General features: G+C 46.2%; 1 protein-coding gene across 3 annotated transcripts in view; it reads left to right on the forward strand.

Moving 5' to 3' along the window:
- The first annotated feature begins 9,786 nt into the window (after positions 1-9,786).
- LOC147185694 (SAM and SH3 domain-containing protein 1-like) overlaps positions 9,787-14,599 on the forward strand; it is a 112,186-nt gene continuing 107,373 nt past the window's right edge. For 2 of the 3 annotated variants that reach the window (XM_086104139.1, XM_086104140.1), the window contains exon 1: positions 9,787-10,899. In XM_086104139.1, coding sequence (XP_085960265.1) covers positions 10,405-10,899 — 495 coding nt within the window. In that variant the 5' untranslated portion in view covers positions 9,787-10,404. The remainder of the gene's footprint in view (positions 10,900-14,599) is intronic. The other variant, XM_086104143.1, reaches the window with a different exon arrangement.

Genomic DNA, 14,599 nt, shown 5'->3' on the forward strand with positions numbered 1-14,599 from the left:
TTCCCACTTGCCTGTAATTGGATTGAGAGGTCCGCGGGGAGAATTTTTATCAAACCTTTGACCTCCTTTCTCAGTTGTAGTTGATTCAACATTTCACTCGCCTGTTCATGGCGGCTCCTTTTGACAAACGACCAATTTACGCCTGTCGGGCGCTTTTGTTTTTCTACAAAACGCTCAGCGAAATGTCCTCACAGGTTCGGGAAAAACAGAAAAAAAGCGTCTTAAAGTCCTAATAGGAGTCGTGGATCATGCAAGTTGCTTTGCAAATAAATATCTGGCCACGTGCCGAATCATAAATCTAGTCAGAAGAATAGATTTGCCGTCGTCTGCAAAAAAAAAAAAAAAAAGCTTACGGAATAACTCGAGCACCGATATATCTTCATAACCGTCTCATGGGTGGCTGTAAACGTTGGACTTTTATTTGACAAAGTGGATAAATCTTCACACTAATTTGTCAGCAGCAGCAATGGAAAATGGTCAACCTCGAAAAAAGGTTCGATCGAATAAACGTCAGCGTAATAAAGTTGTCATTTATTTTTTATTTTATGAGATTTTTTTTTATTTTTTTTATTGCATGTTGGCTTGCAAGGCGCTGCGGGCGATCTATGCTCTCTTGAGAAAGCATCTTGGACATGGCTTTATTTTTCCACATGGAGTGAGAAGACCAATCGGCTTAGATCACGTAAGAAAAAAACAAAAAAACAAAACATAAATGTTGGGAATTTGAGCGGGTTCCTTTCAGGGGTAAAAGCAGCTTTTAGCCTGTTAGGAAGTTTCAACATTCATGGATTCATTTCTGAGTATTCTTAAGTACTTTTTTTTTTTTTGGAGTCATTTTTCATCAAATGCGACTTGTAGTAAAAAGCACATCGATCTATCATTTTATTTTTATTTATTTTTTAATTCAAAAGTGATCTGGTCATGCTTGAGACTGTCACCCACGCGACATTGACGCGCACTTTGCCCAAACGTCTCTTCTGTGAGCGTCAACTTAAATCCAGTTTTGTTTTTCTTGGCTGCAGCATCTGGTAAAGTCAATATTTTCTCCTTCCTTTGGAGCGGACAAAAGAAAATTTCCGACCACGCTGCCACAGTGCGCCCCCCCCCACCCCCCAACCCCAATGCTTACTAATGTCTCCAAAGTGATGAATCTGAAATTTCACTGACGTCCTGCGCCGAATTATTTTGAAGGGGAAATGGGGAATTTTTCTGGAATTTTAATGTCATGTAGAAAGATCTCATTGTGGAAGTCTCCTATTTGCTGTCAAGTGATGCGGCAGATGCTAGCGACTTGATGCCATATTTACTCGGGGAGCTCTGCGTCAAAGGGGTTATTTCCCATGCTCAGTCTTGCATTTATTTGTAATCTTTAAGGACTCGCGGGGGGGGTGTTATGTCTCAATTGCGGTAAACAATCCACAAATGGAAATCCTTGTCTCGACGTTCTTGGCTCAAAATGATGTTTAGCTTGATTAGCTAGCCGCGGTGATGCAGACGCGTATGAATGTGGAACATTTACACATACTGTTCATGTCGGGTTGATGAGCTGAGCCCCCCCCTAAAAACCTGGTGTCAAACTCGTCCGAAATGGAGTGTGCTCAATTCCAATCTCCTGTTGGAAAATCGTTAGCTAATAATAGAATCTTTACCCATAGCCATCAACATCATCATAATCTCCACCCCCCCCCCTCCCCGCCCCCATAATGACACCCGGAGAAAAATGAGCCGCCAGATGCAAAGATGAAGCCATCCATTGAACCCCCGTGCTCGATATTCAATTTGCCTCACATATTCTTGTTGTTTTTCATTTTGGTCAAAAGATGCGAGGCGAGCCCACGAATGGCGATAATAAAAATAGCGGCGCCTTCTTTGAGTGGTATATTTAAAATCTGTGCACCAAGAGCCCAAACATCATCCTGCCGTAGTACTCAGACTTACCCATGAGCGGAATTAATATGCTGCAGGGCATTCAACTGCCGAAAATTGAAAAGAAAAAAAAATGAACGCTAGCTTCTCGTCCATCACTGTTGCAATGGAAAATTGCCTCGCGCTAAGGTTGCAAAGTCCAACAGATTTTCGACGCGACACGTCCACCCCAACCATTTTTTGTAAACGATAGCATTTCCGACACTTTGAACTGAAGCTAACGTACAGATTGCAGAGCTAAAAAAAAAATCAACCACAGCATTTGAATACTCCTATTGGATCGCGATATTGATGAAAACGGTACACTATTTTCGTGACAGTGAGCCATTAATATACAATATTAGTGTGGAATGAACATAGGCAAAGTTATACTCGCATGAGACCCACATGCCAATCGCACTACCTTAGCCGACCGAATGCGTTAGCGTAGCGCGGCCAATCAATCGCAATCAGCAAAAATTAACCTGAAGGGTGAAAGCGATGACATGATTTCCTTTTATTGAGTATTAAAGCAGAACATTTTATCCACCGTCTTTTGTCCACCGAGCGATTTAACGAGTGCTTCGCCGTCCGCCGCTACATCCTCCCCATTACTGAAACCCAGCGGACCTAGCGGTTAGGTCAAAATGCTCTGAGCCCTTTCCATTAATATAACATGCTCGCAAAAACTGGGCTGGCAGCCATCATTTTCCCATCCATTTGAGACAGGATTTATGGCAGGGAGACGGTGTGTCTCATTGCTCTTTTGTCCTCGGTTCTCCTGAGGTTCCGACACTGGGAAAGGCTGCCGAGTGACAAATCCAGTGTGGAAGTACACGATTAATTCTATACATCCGGGTTTATTTATTTCTGTTGGTCCTGCCTCTGTCTGCTGTCTGTTTGACCGCTGAAGGTTCCTGCATTTCCCGCAGCGGTCGTCATCAGTCTGCAGGGGGTGCTTTCCTGTTTATTATGCTTTCACCGACACATCTGATGACCCAAAAAAATACAAAAAAATATATATAATGCCGGCAGTGAACTCAGCTCACTTAAAAATAGCTCCAAAAAACACACACACAATGTTTTTAGTTTAAGTTTACGGTCAAACTCAATACACACTTGTCCGTTAGCTTAATGCTTATGCTAGGTAGCATCTCTGTGGTGGTGCTAGACCAAAATGCTATATGTCACAAATTTTATGGAAAATAATAATGCTCTTTGGGCACCTATTAGTCTAAACACAGTATTCTGATGAATATTGCGTTTGTGAAACATGAATTAAGCAGCGAGAGGAAAAAATCCGCCTGTTTTTTTAGCCATGTCATGGGGCGGCCATTTTGCTTTGTACTGACATGCGATATGATTACGTTGATGTTCTTTTCCTCCAGAGTTGTAGTGAAGGAAAATTGAACAGTCCTTCCCCCAGCTAAAAGGTATTCGCGCGGGAGCTCTTTTCCAATCGGTCTTTTGGTTTCTCCAAAACTTTACAAGTCTGCCGCAATTAAATTTTGAGAAAATATTGAGAACGCTCTCAATTATTCTGCTGGGTGAGTCATAGATTACAAGCTGGTGAGGCCTTGGGTCAATATCGCCCGTCTGAGCTCCTCCAGCCAGCCCGCGACCCCCGTTTCGATTAACGCTAGACCTGTAATTAAATGCAGTTGATGGGCTCTGCTTGGGCCCCACGTCGGCCGACACACGAGAGTAATTCACAGCTGTTTATCGTCGTTCTTAATCAATGGCTGGGGAGAGGCCTCATGCTTATATTCCGCAGTGTCGAGAGGATGCGCACATGCATCTTTGCAATTATGTTTCGCGTCGCGGATTGTGTGGGGGTTGATTGAGTTGCCCTCAACTCGTTTGTTGTCTTGAGACAGATACCAGTGTGAGTATTCACTCTTTGAAGACTCGCCACTACCAAGTACCCATGTTGTACTTAATATCTGAAATTGAATTTAACATCATGACACAAATTTTTGAACAAAACCTTTCTGATGCAGATGATTTGCCGCACTCTAGCGCTAACCACTATAGAATTTACTTGACGTCATATTATGATGATTATTATTTTTTTCCCTTTAGTATCTGTGGCTGGTATCGGCAGCCTCTCGAAGTATCCGATATCGAAAAAATACATCCTGTATCGGCCCGATATGGACAGGTAGGAGGTGCCAGGGCACCTGTGTCAAACACAAGGCCCGTGGGCCAGATCCAGCCGCCTGGGTCATTTTACGTGGCCCGCGAAAGCAAATCATGTGTGTCAACTTGCTGAAATCTGTACCGAAATGTCTGACGTAGCTCCGAATTGGCCTGCGACTAAAATGAGTTCACCACCCCTGCCCTGTGTTGGGGTATATTTGGCAGACAGCTGTCATCCTATATACGTCGCATCCTTCAACTCACAAGTCAAGCAACAATAAGGCACTCGTTCAGTTGCATCCGATCATGACGCTTGAGTAACATGGCCAGCAACCATGTGTCGAGATTGTGTACACCAGACAGCCCAGATGCGGAGGTTTAGTGCCATCATCCATATTAATTATGCAGGCTCCGGTTCCCCGTGACGGCGTATTAGCACTCTTGCCCGGGGGGAATTAAATGGTTGTCCTTGGAGCACATCGATGCCCTTTGAGCCGCCAAATCTCTGCCGGCAAGTACCTCAGCTGCCGCGCTCTCGGGTCAGAGGTTAGGCGGGTCTTATTAAAGTGCAGCTGAAGGCAATAATGGGAGTCGTATTGCCGGATAATTCTCTCGTCGGGGAAAGCGGAGGTTTCCACGATAACTGCTTCCCGGCTACTAAGCGGCGGCTTAGCGCGGTCTCAGGGTGGCAATAAGACGATTGAGGCTGCCGCTCGCTTTAACGCCATTTCAAAGCATAGGAGTTAATTTTTTGACGACCGTCTGACCCATTTCAGAAAATGAGGCTTTATGATGTGTTTCTTATTGAGAAGTCTCTTTGTAGCCAAATCTTCTCAGTTCATTAAGCCCGGTGGGCCTTGTGAGCTTTCTTTTCACCGCACAATAAATACATTTCCCTTTTAACCGTCGGTTTGTCCCCTGAGTGATTTAATTAGGAATCTATTTTTTTTTCTTCTCTGGCTCCCGTGTGTGCCTGTGTTTTTAGTCCTTGGGAAAGGCTTTGGGGCTCTGAACGCGCAGTGCTAATTTAGAAGCGGATTGTAAACAGGAAGCAACAAGATGCTGACATTCTGTTACGGATTCAAAGGAGTGAACTAGAAACAACGGGGAATGTATTTATGATCGTATTTCTACAATTTTTTTCTTTTTTTTAATGATACTGTGAAACCTCATCTCATTTTGTGTTTTTTTTCGAACAGTAAAAAAATTGAGATAAAACAGCCGCACATCTGTCCTAAAACAGAACAAATTACAGTACTCTTGATTTGTAGACGTCGCAACTATCGAACCGCAAATTTATAAGTTGCGTTTTTCACAATTGCTAGCACAGTAAACTGACATAATCAATGTGTTTTCCTTTTACCGTCAAATTAAGCGCTGGACTCCTTCAGTCACAAAAAACGACTGAGAAATGGCTTTTTCAGGGCAACGTATTCATCATTTATTTCCAGAAATAATGAAAATCATCTGCTGAAAAAAAAAGTATAATCGGCAGTTGTCAGCGCTCGGCTTTTAAAACCAACGCGACGGCGATGGGCTTTTTTTCACTGCGGCATATCTAAACCGCCCAGAATAACGTCAACTGGAAGAGATTTGTTCGAAGGAGGATGTGTGTTTTGAATTTGAAAGGCAGTATGTACTCTTGGATTTATTCGACAAAACGATCCCCCTTCCAAAAAAAGATGGTGGCTCAATTCAAATTGTTAAACTGAAGAGGGAGAAAAAACGTTTTTGGCTCGTAAGACTACAAGTCAAGTATATCAAGTTGCTCCCCAGTGGGACGTAATAAAAATGTTGTACGAATTTTAGTAAGAACAGAGTCGTCGTTCCCCACTGAAGTGTCTCACGTCCGACTCCCATCTGTCCATCACCGTCCACGACCGCAGACAAATGTTCAGGTTGAGAATTGGCCTCCCTCCGCTGAAACTCAGCAGCCGTTTGATTGATGGGCTTAGCTCGCGTCACGGGCGGGGTGGGGGGTTGGGGGGGGACGGCTAACACAGACGAGAGACCTGTTGCCCCGGCTGATTGAATCCACAGAATGATTGGCGGGCGTCCCCGAGTCCTCGCGTGAACCCGAAAGCGCCACCCCGCAGACTCGAGCCTTGTTTAGGTTGACATTAAACTGCCAGTTGAGTGGCGTCTGGGGCCCCGATATGTTTGCTTCACCTCTGCTCTCGAGAAATAGAAGCCCAGACGGCCATTTGTAATTAAAAGTGCATGAGGCAGCTCAAGATCTGCCCCCCCCCCCCTTCCCGTTTCTTTTCTCTCTGTCAGCAGGCTGAAATGGGATCCACTCAATGGCCAAGATTATTATTCTTGTTTTGCATCTCAAGATACCGCTAATGTGTATTTACGATATCTTGACTCCGATTCGACCCGAGTTTATTCTGTCAAAGTAACGCGGAGATATTCATCCACGGTTGTTCTCCACGGTGACGTTAGCCACGGAAGACAGATGAGGCCAAGTGTCGACGTGTGTGCGCTAACGCTCGTTACAGGCAAACCGTCGGTTCGTCTTGGCCGCGCTGAAGACCAGGCGACTGCGGCCAACCCTCAAATCTGGAACAGGCACACATTGACCCAAAACTGCAAGTACTTCCATCTTGATTGAATTGATGTAAACGGTGCAACAAGGATTTGGGGGATAATATTTGCACTTCTTTTTGCTACATTTCTAGGAATTGAAAAAGGCTGAGAAAAATCGAAATGAACACACACACACACACACAAAGTTATGTCCCTTCTCCTGTCTTGTGACAGACGATGCAATTCTTCTGACTACCACCATAAGTTGATGGCATAAATAGTTTTACATTTGTTGTTCTAAAATAAATTTCGGACCAATTACATGAATTTGGACCATTCCAAATTGCCGCTCATGGCATTTTTGGGGGTGGGGGGAGGGGGTGACTGTTCGAGCTAACGGTGTTAGCAATGCTTTCAAATTTCCTTGATGAGCAAAAACAGCAGCACCTACGGAGAATTCCAACTCATCAAAAGGAGGTTACATCATGCGATATGTCATCTGAGAATGGAAAAATAAAATAAAAGGAAAATCCCGAGTTGCAAAAGTTGTGACGGGATTGATCATCGCATCGAGCAGCCAACTGCGTCGACTTCAAAACCCAAACTGCCCATTTATGTTTTTCCTCAATCCTGCCTCAGCCGCCCGTTTCCATCAGGTGCTGACAGAGCCTCCCCCGTCCGTCCCTCTGAGAAAAAGCCTCTGCATGGCGGTGGGCACAAGCCATTTCCCCGCTTCGACGGCTTTTCAAATTGAGCTCTGGAAAGGTGCAACGGAGAGCCGTGAAGCCAAAATTTCAGTCCAGCCTCCAAGACTAATACCCGGCTTGTTCCAGAAGCGAGCAGCCCAGACTGTATCTTGGCCGGAGGTGGAGCCGCCGCTATTGTCTCTCTGCCTGGCACCCCCCCCCCCCCCTTCGCCCCCCCCCCATCTGTCCAGCTGTGTCGACATCCAAACCTCGCAGTCTTTCAATCAACATTCAAAGCCGCATACACTTTGCAATGTCACATTTGGTCCCACGAATGGTCTCACGGGATACGGAGTTTTATTAAAATGCGAGCGATGTAGCAGAAGTTTATTTTGGGCGGGGGGGGGGGCTGTCGGGTGTCTCTGCGGTCACAAAGAAGAGCAAAATTGACTGTTTAAAATCTTCCCTCAGCCGCACCTGTTCTCGTGTTTTCTTTACATTGGATGTAATTGTCATTGCTGGTTGTTGTTTTTTTTGGGGGGGGGGGCGGGTGTTAAATAAAATACAAGATGTTCGAAAACAGCCACATGAAAGCGACCCGAACTTCTTTACGTATCCGATGGCGCCCGTCGGTCGCTCGGCCTGAACCCGACGTGGCCAAGTGGAAACACAATCATCCTGGCACCGTCCACTTGCGCCTACTACCAAGTGCGGTATGAGTCCCCCCCCCCCCAGATCCCCCCACTCCGATCCATCTGTCACCAACCGTGCTCCGGCAACGCAGCTCGCTTCTGTAACCGAACTCGGTGCGTGTCATCCAAAGCGATGGGGAATCCAGAGCTCGGATCACAGTTCAGTGGTCAGACCCAACGCATGCTCGTCATCGGAGGGGGGGGGGGGGGGGGGTCTCATTTTCTTTATGGCGTGCCGCTGCTCGATTTATTTTTGTTATATTAAGTGACCCTAACTCACTCATAATGGAAACCTGCGCTTTTGGTTTTGAGGTCCGCTGAACAGAAATGATGAATCACATTGAATGCAGTTGTTCAAGTCTCATCATTCCATTTGTGCAACCCACAAAATCTGCAATGTAGAAACCAAAAAAAGTTTCCATTCATTTTTTTTGGGGGTTGTTTGACCCCTGTCATGTTCTTTAACCCATTCAGGGACAGCGGTTACTACAGTGGACAGCATGAAAGGCTCAAACACGAACCTTAGCTAAGGGTAATCTATGGGCCTGACTGCCTTAGAGTGCCTCGTTGTCATCCGTGAGACACGTCACACAAAACAAGCTGCCATGATGAGGAGGTGTACAGAAAAAACAAACAAAAACAAAGATCTGTCTTGACAGTCCGTGTTTGGGCGGCACCTTTGAGCTGCCCCGTTGCGACCCATGCTGATCGGGTGAGCTATATTCCAGCCACTAGACTCTTTAAGCAGTTATATTTTTAAACATTTTTAAAAAGTAGGATCCATTTTTGCCGTCGGTAGTCGGAGATATTTGATTGACAGTTTAGCCTGGCATGGTTTCAGCTCACTTTTGCAGGCAATTAACTCCAGGAAATCCAGTGGGACAGCAGTAAAATGTCCTCCAACCATTTAACATTCCGAGCTCCGATTGATGTTTCGACATTTCTCCTGTTTTGATATGCTACCCCACGAGTCTGGGAGTAGCATGTTTGTTCTCCGTCATGTTCTTGAACTCGCATCCAGCCAAGTGCCGAGACGGTTGCTCTTGCATCAAACCGATCCTTAACAAGCTGTCAGCTCATATTTCATAAAGCATGCCCACCGGCGCTCGCCAACTTGGCGTCCGTTTGGACAGTTTTTTTGTTCAAACATTGCACACGTTTTGGAACCGTGTACTTATTAATAACGACATTCCCGAGCGGTGTTGCTGCATGCCAAGACAGGTGAACTCTACTTGCTCTGAGATCTTGAAATCAAGATTTGCAATATTTATGTAAGTTGAGGGGTTCGTAGTTTTGTAGTGGACAGCTCTACTTTAAGAATGGGCAAAATGAGAGATGGAATGCTTTAAAGGCAGCTTTTTTATTTTCCAACGTCTGCACCTCCTAACGAATGAACGAGAACACACTTTCCGGTAACACAAACACTTCCTGGTTTCCTTCAGCCAATCAGATAATATCAACATAAACTTGTTTAAGCAATTATTAAACGGAATATAACCTAGGTAACTGTAACACAAAATAATATAATGCTCAAATATAAAATGAAAATAATAATTTAACATAAGCTTACATTTATACACTCGCCAGGACACTATTTGACAACAGTAGTGCTCACTCACGAATGCACTTTAAGTTTATTTTTAGTCCAATTTGTGGGTGCAGTTCCCGTTGGCGCCCGATAGGCGGAGCTCTAATGCGATGAAGACACGAGCGTACGGAAATGTTTGAATGACTGTGTCGAGCGCAGCCGTGTAAAGAAGGCGAGGGGGAGTGCGACGGAGACAAATTGACAACAGTCCGCTATGACGTGAAGCCTAAAGACATTTAAACTTTCAAATCCCCTTTCAGGGGCGCCCACGCAACTTTCGCACAAGTTGTGCGAACGTGTCACAATTTGTGTGTGTGTGTTTTTTTTTTGGAAGGGGGCGTGGACGTCGGAGGAGCCGCAGCGTGCAGTCAGTCACTCCGGCTCGCGTGTTGCCTCTTGGCTGCATTTCCAGCGTGAGGTGAGTGACGCGCACGCCGGAGGATCACGCGTGGACGTCGGCTGCTTTCGTTAGGAGTCGCTCGCTACAAACACCTCGTTTGTCATCTGTTCGGGAGTGCCAAGCGCAAGGAGCTTTTTTATTTTTATTTTCCTTCAGCGTCACGAAAACCGGTGTTGTTGGAAATATTTCCCTTTTTTTGTGGCAACGTTGGGCAATGGCTGCGTTGATTTCGAAGTGAGGATCTACATTGGCAGGTGTTGCGTTCACACGCACTTTGAGCCACTCGCCCTGAACGGATGACGCCACCTATTCTTTATCTGCACGGAGATGTGTTCACTTTTAGTTTCAATTCAGTAAAGGACTGAGAGCTCATGATGCGTTCAAGACGCCGGGTGGGAAAGTGAGCGTCACTTTTTTTTTTTTTTACGTACACCCCCCAGCCCCCCTCAAAAAAGACTCGACAACATGACAACAAGCAACGGACCTGTCATCGTCTACGAGTGGCTCAAGACTCTGCAGTTGGCCCAGTACGTGCAAGCCTTCGTGGATAATGGCTACGACGACCTGGAGGTGTGCAAGCAGATCGGCGACCCGGACCTGGACGCCATCGGGGTGTACGTTGCGCACCACCGCCGCCGGATCCACGACGCGGTGCGGCGTCTTAAGGAGGAGGCGAGAGACGCGGCGAGCGGGCTGTACTTCACCCTGGAGCCCATGCCGCCCTCCGCGGATGTCTACACCGGCCACATGGTGGACCAGTACGAGTCCAAGCTGCGCGGGTCCAAGTCGTGGACCGAGCCCGCGCGCGGCGTGGGCTACGTGGGCGCACACAGGAACCTGACCCTGGGGAACTGCAGGAGGGAGCTGGTCATCTACCCGAAGCTCAAACTCAAGATCATGATCCGGGATAAACTCATCAGGGATGGCATCAATCTGGCCAGGGCGCCCTACTCCAATAAGGTAACTTATGACACATCCAGATCGGAATCAATATCTGAATCTTAAAACGTCACAAAAATATCTTTGCAGAACTTTTCTTGAATGGGTAAATGTCTTATTGTTTTTTGAACCAACTAGAGCATGGGTGTCAAACTCAAGGCCCGGGGGCCACATCTGGCCTGTCAAATCATTTTAGGTGGCCCGCGAAAGTAAATCGAGCATGTCAAGCTCCATGATGCTTGCTAAAATCTGAACCAAAATTTCAAATTGTCATCTGTAATCCGCAGTATGTCATTATTCTTGACTTTGATTGACTGATTTTAAAACTGGTTATCCATTAATTTGTTGTGTCATATGTGGACTTTATATGGTTTCCCAAAATTCATAACAGCCCTCCAAGGGAAACCGTAACTACAATGTGGCCCGCAACAAAAATGAGTTTGACACCCCTGAACTAGAGTATGAAAAAAAAAAATGCCCTTGAGGGGAAAGTGTGCTGTCCTTATGGCGACACATTTGAAATGAATTGTTTCAAGAAACGGTCTCGTTGCTAATACAGTTGACAGTTGGCACGAATGATTCTGACGGGCATGGGCGTATTAGTTGAACATGGTACCACAAATCTGATTGGACAATAGAATTTAACATAAACGTACAGTACTGGGGTATTTGCATAAGAGGCTTAAGGTAAATGTCAGCCTGTTGAAGTGTCGCCGCACTTTGCGCCTGCGAGTGTGTCGACCGCCATGACCGATGGCAAAGCAGTCGGTTCGGATCAATAAGCCCGCAGAGGGTCTGCCAGGGAGCTTTCATCATCTCCGTGATTTCCTCTGAGAAGGGAAGGGGTGGGGCCAAAATGGTACATTTAGATTATTAATCCACTTCCGACAGCACCTGTCACCATTAGCCGCTAGCAAACGCTTGCCCTTTCTCTTGTAGGGGAATGACCTGTTACATGTTTGGATCATCCTCCATTTCAAATTGCCAGTAGCCAACCGTTTTTGATGGCTCGGTTTGTAAATGAACCTCGCCTTGTTGTGAACTCAGGCGCCTGTATAAAGCTGGCGACAAAAGTTACCTTTCATTATTTTCTCGACAAGCTTTCGTATCGAGCTGTGGCCCTCTCTTGGCCTTGTTTTCAAAGTGGTTGATTCACAACGAAACAGTGTAACTCAACTTTAAAAAAAAAAACCCAAATGTTGAATCCTTTGGCACATGGTGGCTTGTGGGCGACGATGCCGCCGTTTTGGTTGGTTTATGTGTCGGGCCTTGTTGCCTCTCGCTTGTCTTGATTTTGGGTCATTTTAGAGATTGTTTTTAAAAGTCTGAGAAATACCTCCAATTGTCCACTTCAGCACCTTTTGAGGAAGTTCTTTGCTGTAGGCTGAAGCCCTGGAGACACGCAAAGTCTGCAGGCTGTCGCTTTGTCAAGCCCCGATCGCTCGGAATGACATTCCAGCCTCGGGTTACCGGTGTTACCCTCTTGTGTTTACATCCTTGTATTCCCCCCCCCACCACCCCCCATCCGTCATTCAGCACCTTACTCCGCTCCTTCCTCAGCCGCGTCACTCAAAGCTCAGACTCGCATTTGACTTGTGTCGCCGCCGTGCCACACTTTGTCGTTCCGTGGTTGCCGCTCCTTCTTCCTGTTGAGTGACAACAGTGTCATAATGACATCAAACACCGGCAACAAGCTCGTGTCCGGGATGAGAGTCAACTTTATAGAAGGTTTAAATTTGGGTCTTGAAAGAACCTGTGACGTTTTGACGAAATGGGCTAAAAGGATGCTAGCGGGAAAGTAAATCGAAATGACGAAAGGATGTCCAACCACCCCCCCCCCCCAAAAAAAAAGAGAGGTCTCCAGATAGGCAGATGTACAGTATACACCACCGCTTGTCAATATTTGTACATACGTCGACCCAACTCCGATTTGCCTTTCGTTAGCATCTCAAAGTGACGCTAGCTTAGCTTGAAATGTGCGTGCTTCATACATTTCTGCCGCTTTGGATAAATGAATCCAACAGAGATTCGGGATTTGTGTGAGGGATTATCTGTCGAACCAAGGCCGAAACAAACACAAAAAAACCTGTCCCATTGAAAAAAAATGTAACCATTTTTTTTTTCAAGGCCGCTTCTGCTTAGAGCCAAAGCTTTGGCAATCGGGCCTCTGGGGAGGTCAAGGTTTTCTCTTCGTCGATTTGAATTGGCTCCAGCCCAGTGCTTTTTCTTCCACGAGTTTGAAAGATAGAACCGTGACCAGCTGATGGAGGTCCGACCAAGAGGCCTGTGATTGGTCTCGAGATAAAATGAGATGGGGGTGGGGGGGCCCACCGCCCCTTATCCTTTTTTCACAGAGGAGACTCTGAGCGGAGAGGGCAATTACAGGACGCACAGTCAGTCACAAGGGACGGCCTTTGTCAAGCGCGACCGCATCGCCACGTCTTCTTTACTTCTAATGCGACTTGTCTTTGTCATGCAAAAAAAAAAAAAATGGTGCCATGCGAGACAAGCCATTACCAAACAATTCGCCGAAACAGCTCAGCCGGGTAAAATAAATACCCGTGATCCTTATCAAGCCCGCGGAGAGCACTTGTCTGCGAGCGAGGATGATTTCTGACGGCGTAAATAAAACACTCGTACGTTTCTAAATCTGTCGTTCAAGAGCAGTATCGGCAGGCGCGAGATATTGTCTGCGTTCAGACCGACTTAAATAATAGCTTTTGGGAAATTCGAACTTGAAATACCAATGCATCTTTTTTTTTTTTTTTTTAAGTGTCTTTTGTTTTGAAGCATGACAGCATGGTGGGGTAGTGGTTAGCTATTCTGCCTCACAAGTTCTGGGTTTGGATCTTTGCTTTAGATGAACCGCGTTCTAGTCGGGGGCAACCTTGTCATCAAATCTGATGTTGGCGGCGGCTCACGGACAGTGTGAGTCATGGAAAGCCATAATTTGTTCGTACCATGTCTGGATAGGGGGTGGGGGGGGAGTGGACGCCAAACACGAGGGGCTTCTCCATTGTTTGCGAAGAAGCTGATGGAGCCGTGTGTCCTTTCTCTGCGTCGCCTGTTTTGCATAGCCAATTTCTGTCCATTCAACCAGACAGAAAAGGCAAGTGTCCAGCATTGTACCCGGGGGCGGCGGATGAGGATGAGACTGAGGTGGCTCTCTCGTGAAGAGAGGCAGGAGGGGGGTGTGGGGTTGTGAATAGATGGACACCTTGTCGTTTATTATGCGGGACAAGCTCGAGCCGGCGATAAGGCGAGGAATGCTCTGTGCGGCGCTGAAGGAAAAGTTGTCCTTGATCTGACCCGCGCACGCTACGTTGATGTCATGCATCTAAAGAAAAAGTCGCCTTTTCATCTAGCGTCAAGCCTTGTTGGAAAAAACAAAACAAAAAAAAACCGGAAGCTGCACTTGTCAGGGTACGCTCATGACGCTGACGACGGTTTCTTTTCATGTACAGATGGGCTTCGTTCTTTCGGTTCTTGGAGGGACACTGTAATGCGCATGCCAGGCCAGTAGTTGGCGACGTTGCTTTGCATAGCAACATTTTGACTGAAACGCTATCCTTTGACGGCAAACTAGTTGAGACTGAAACAGAAACAAGTCATTTTAAACTAATCAACAATAATCCCTTTGCAATCTGACGAAGGGGGGAGTAAGATTTCTTTGAATGTGGCCATTTTTTTTTTTTCTGTTGAGGACCCTCAGGCGCCACTG

The sequence above is a fragment of the Hippocampus guttulatus genome, chromosome 23 (assembly GCF_054856545.1).
Source record: "Hippocampus guttulatus isolate MCC_2025c chromosome 23, RoL_Hgut_1.0, whole genome shotgun sequence".
Classification (NCBI taxonomy): Eukaryota; Metazoa; Chordata; class Actinopteri; order Syngnathiformes; family Syngnathidae; genus Hippocampus; species Hippocampus guttulatus.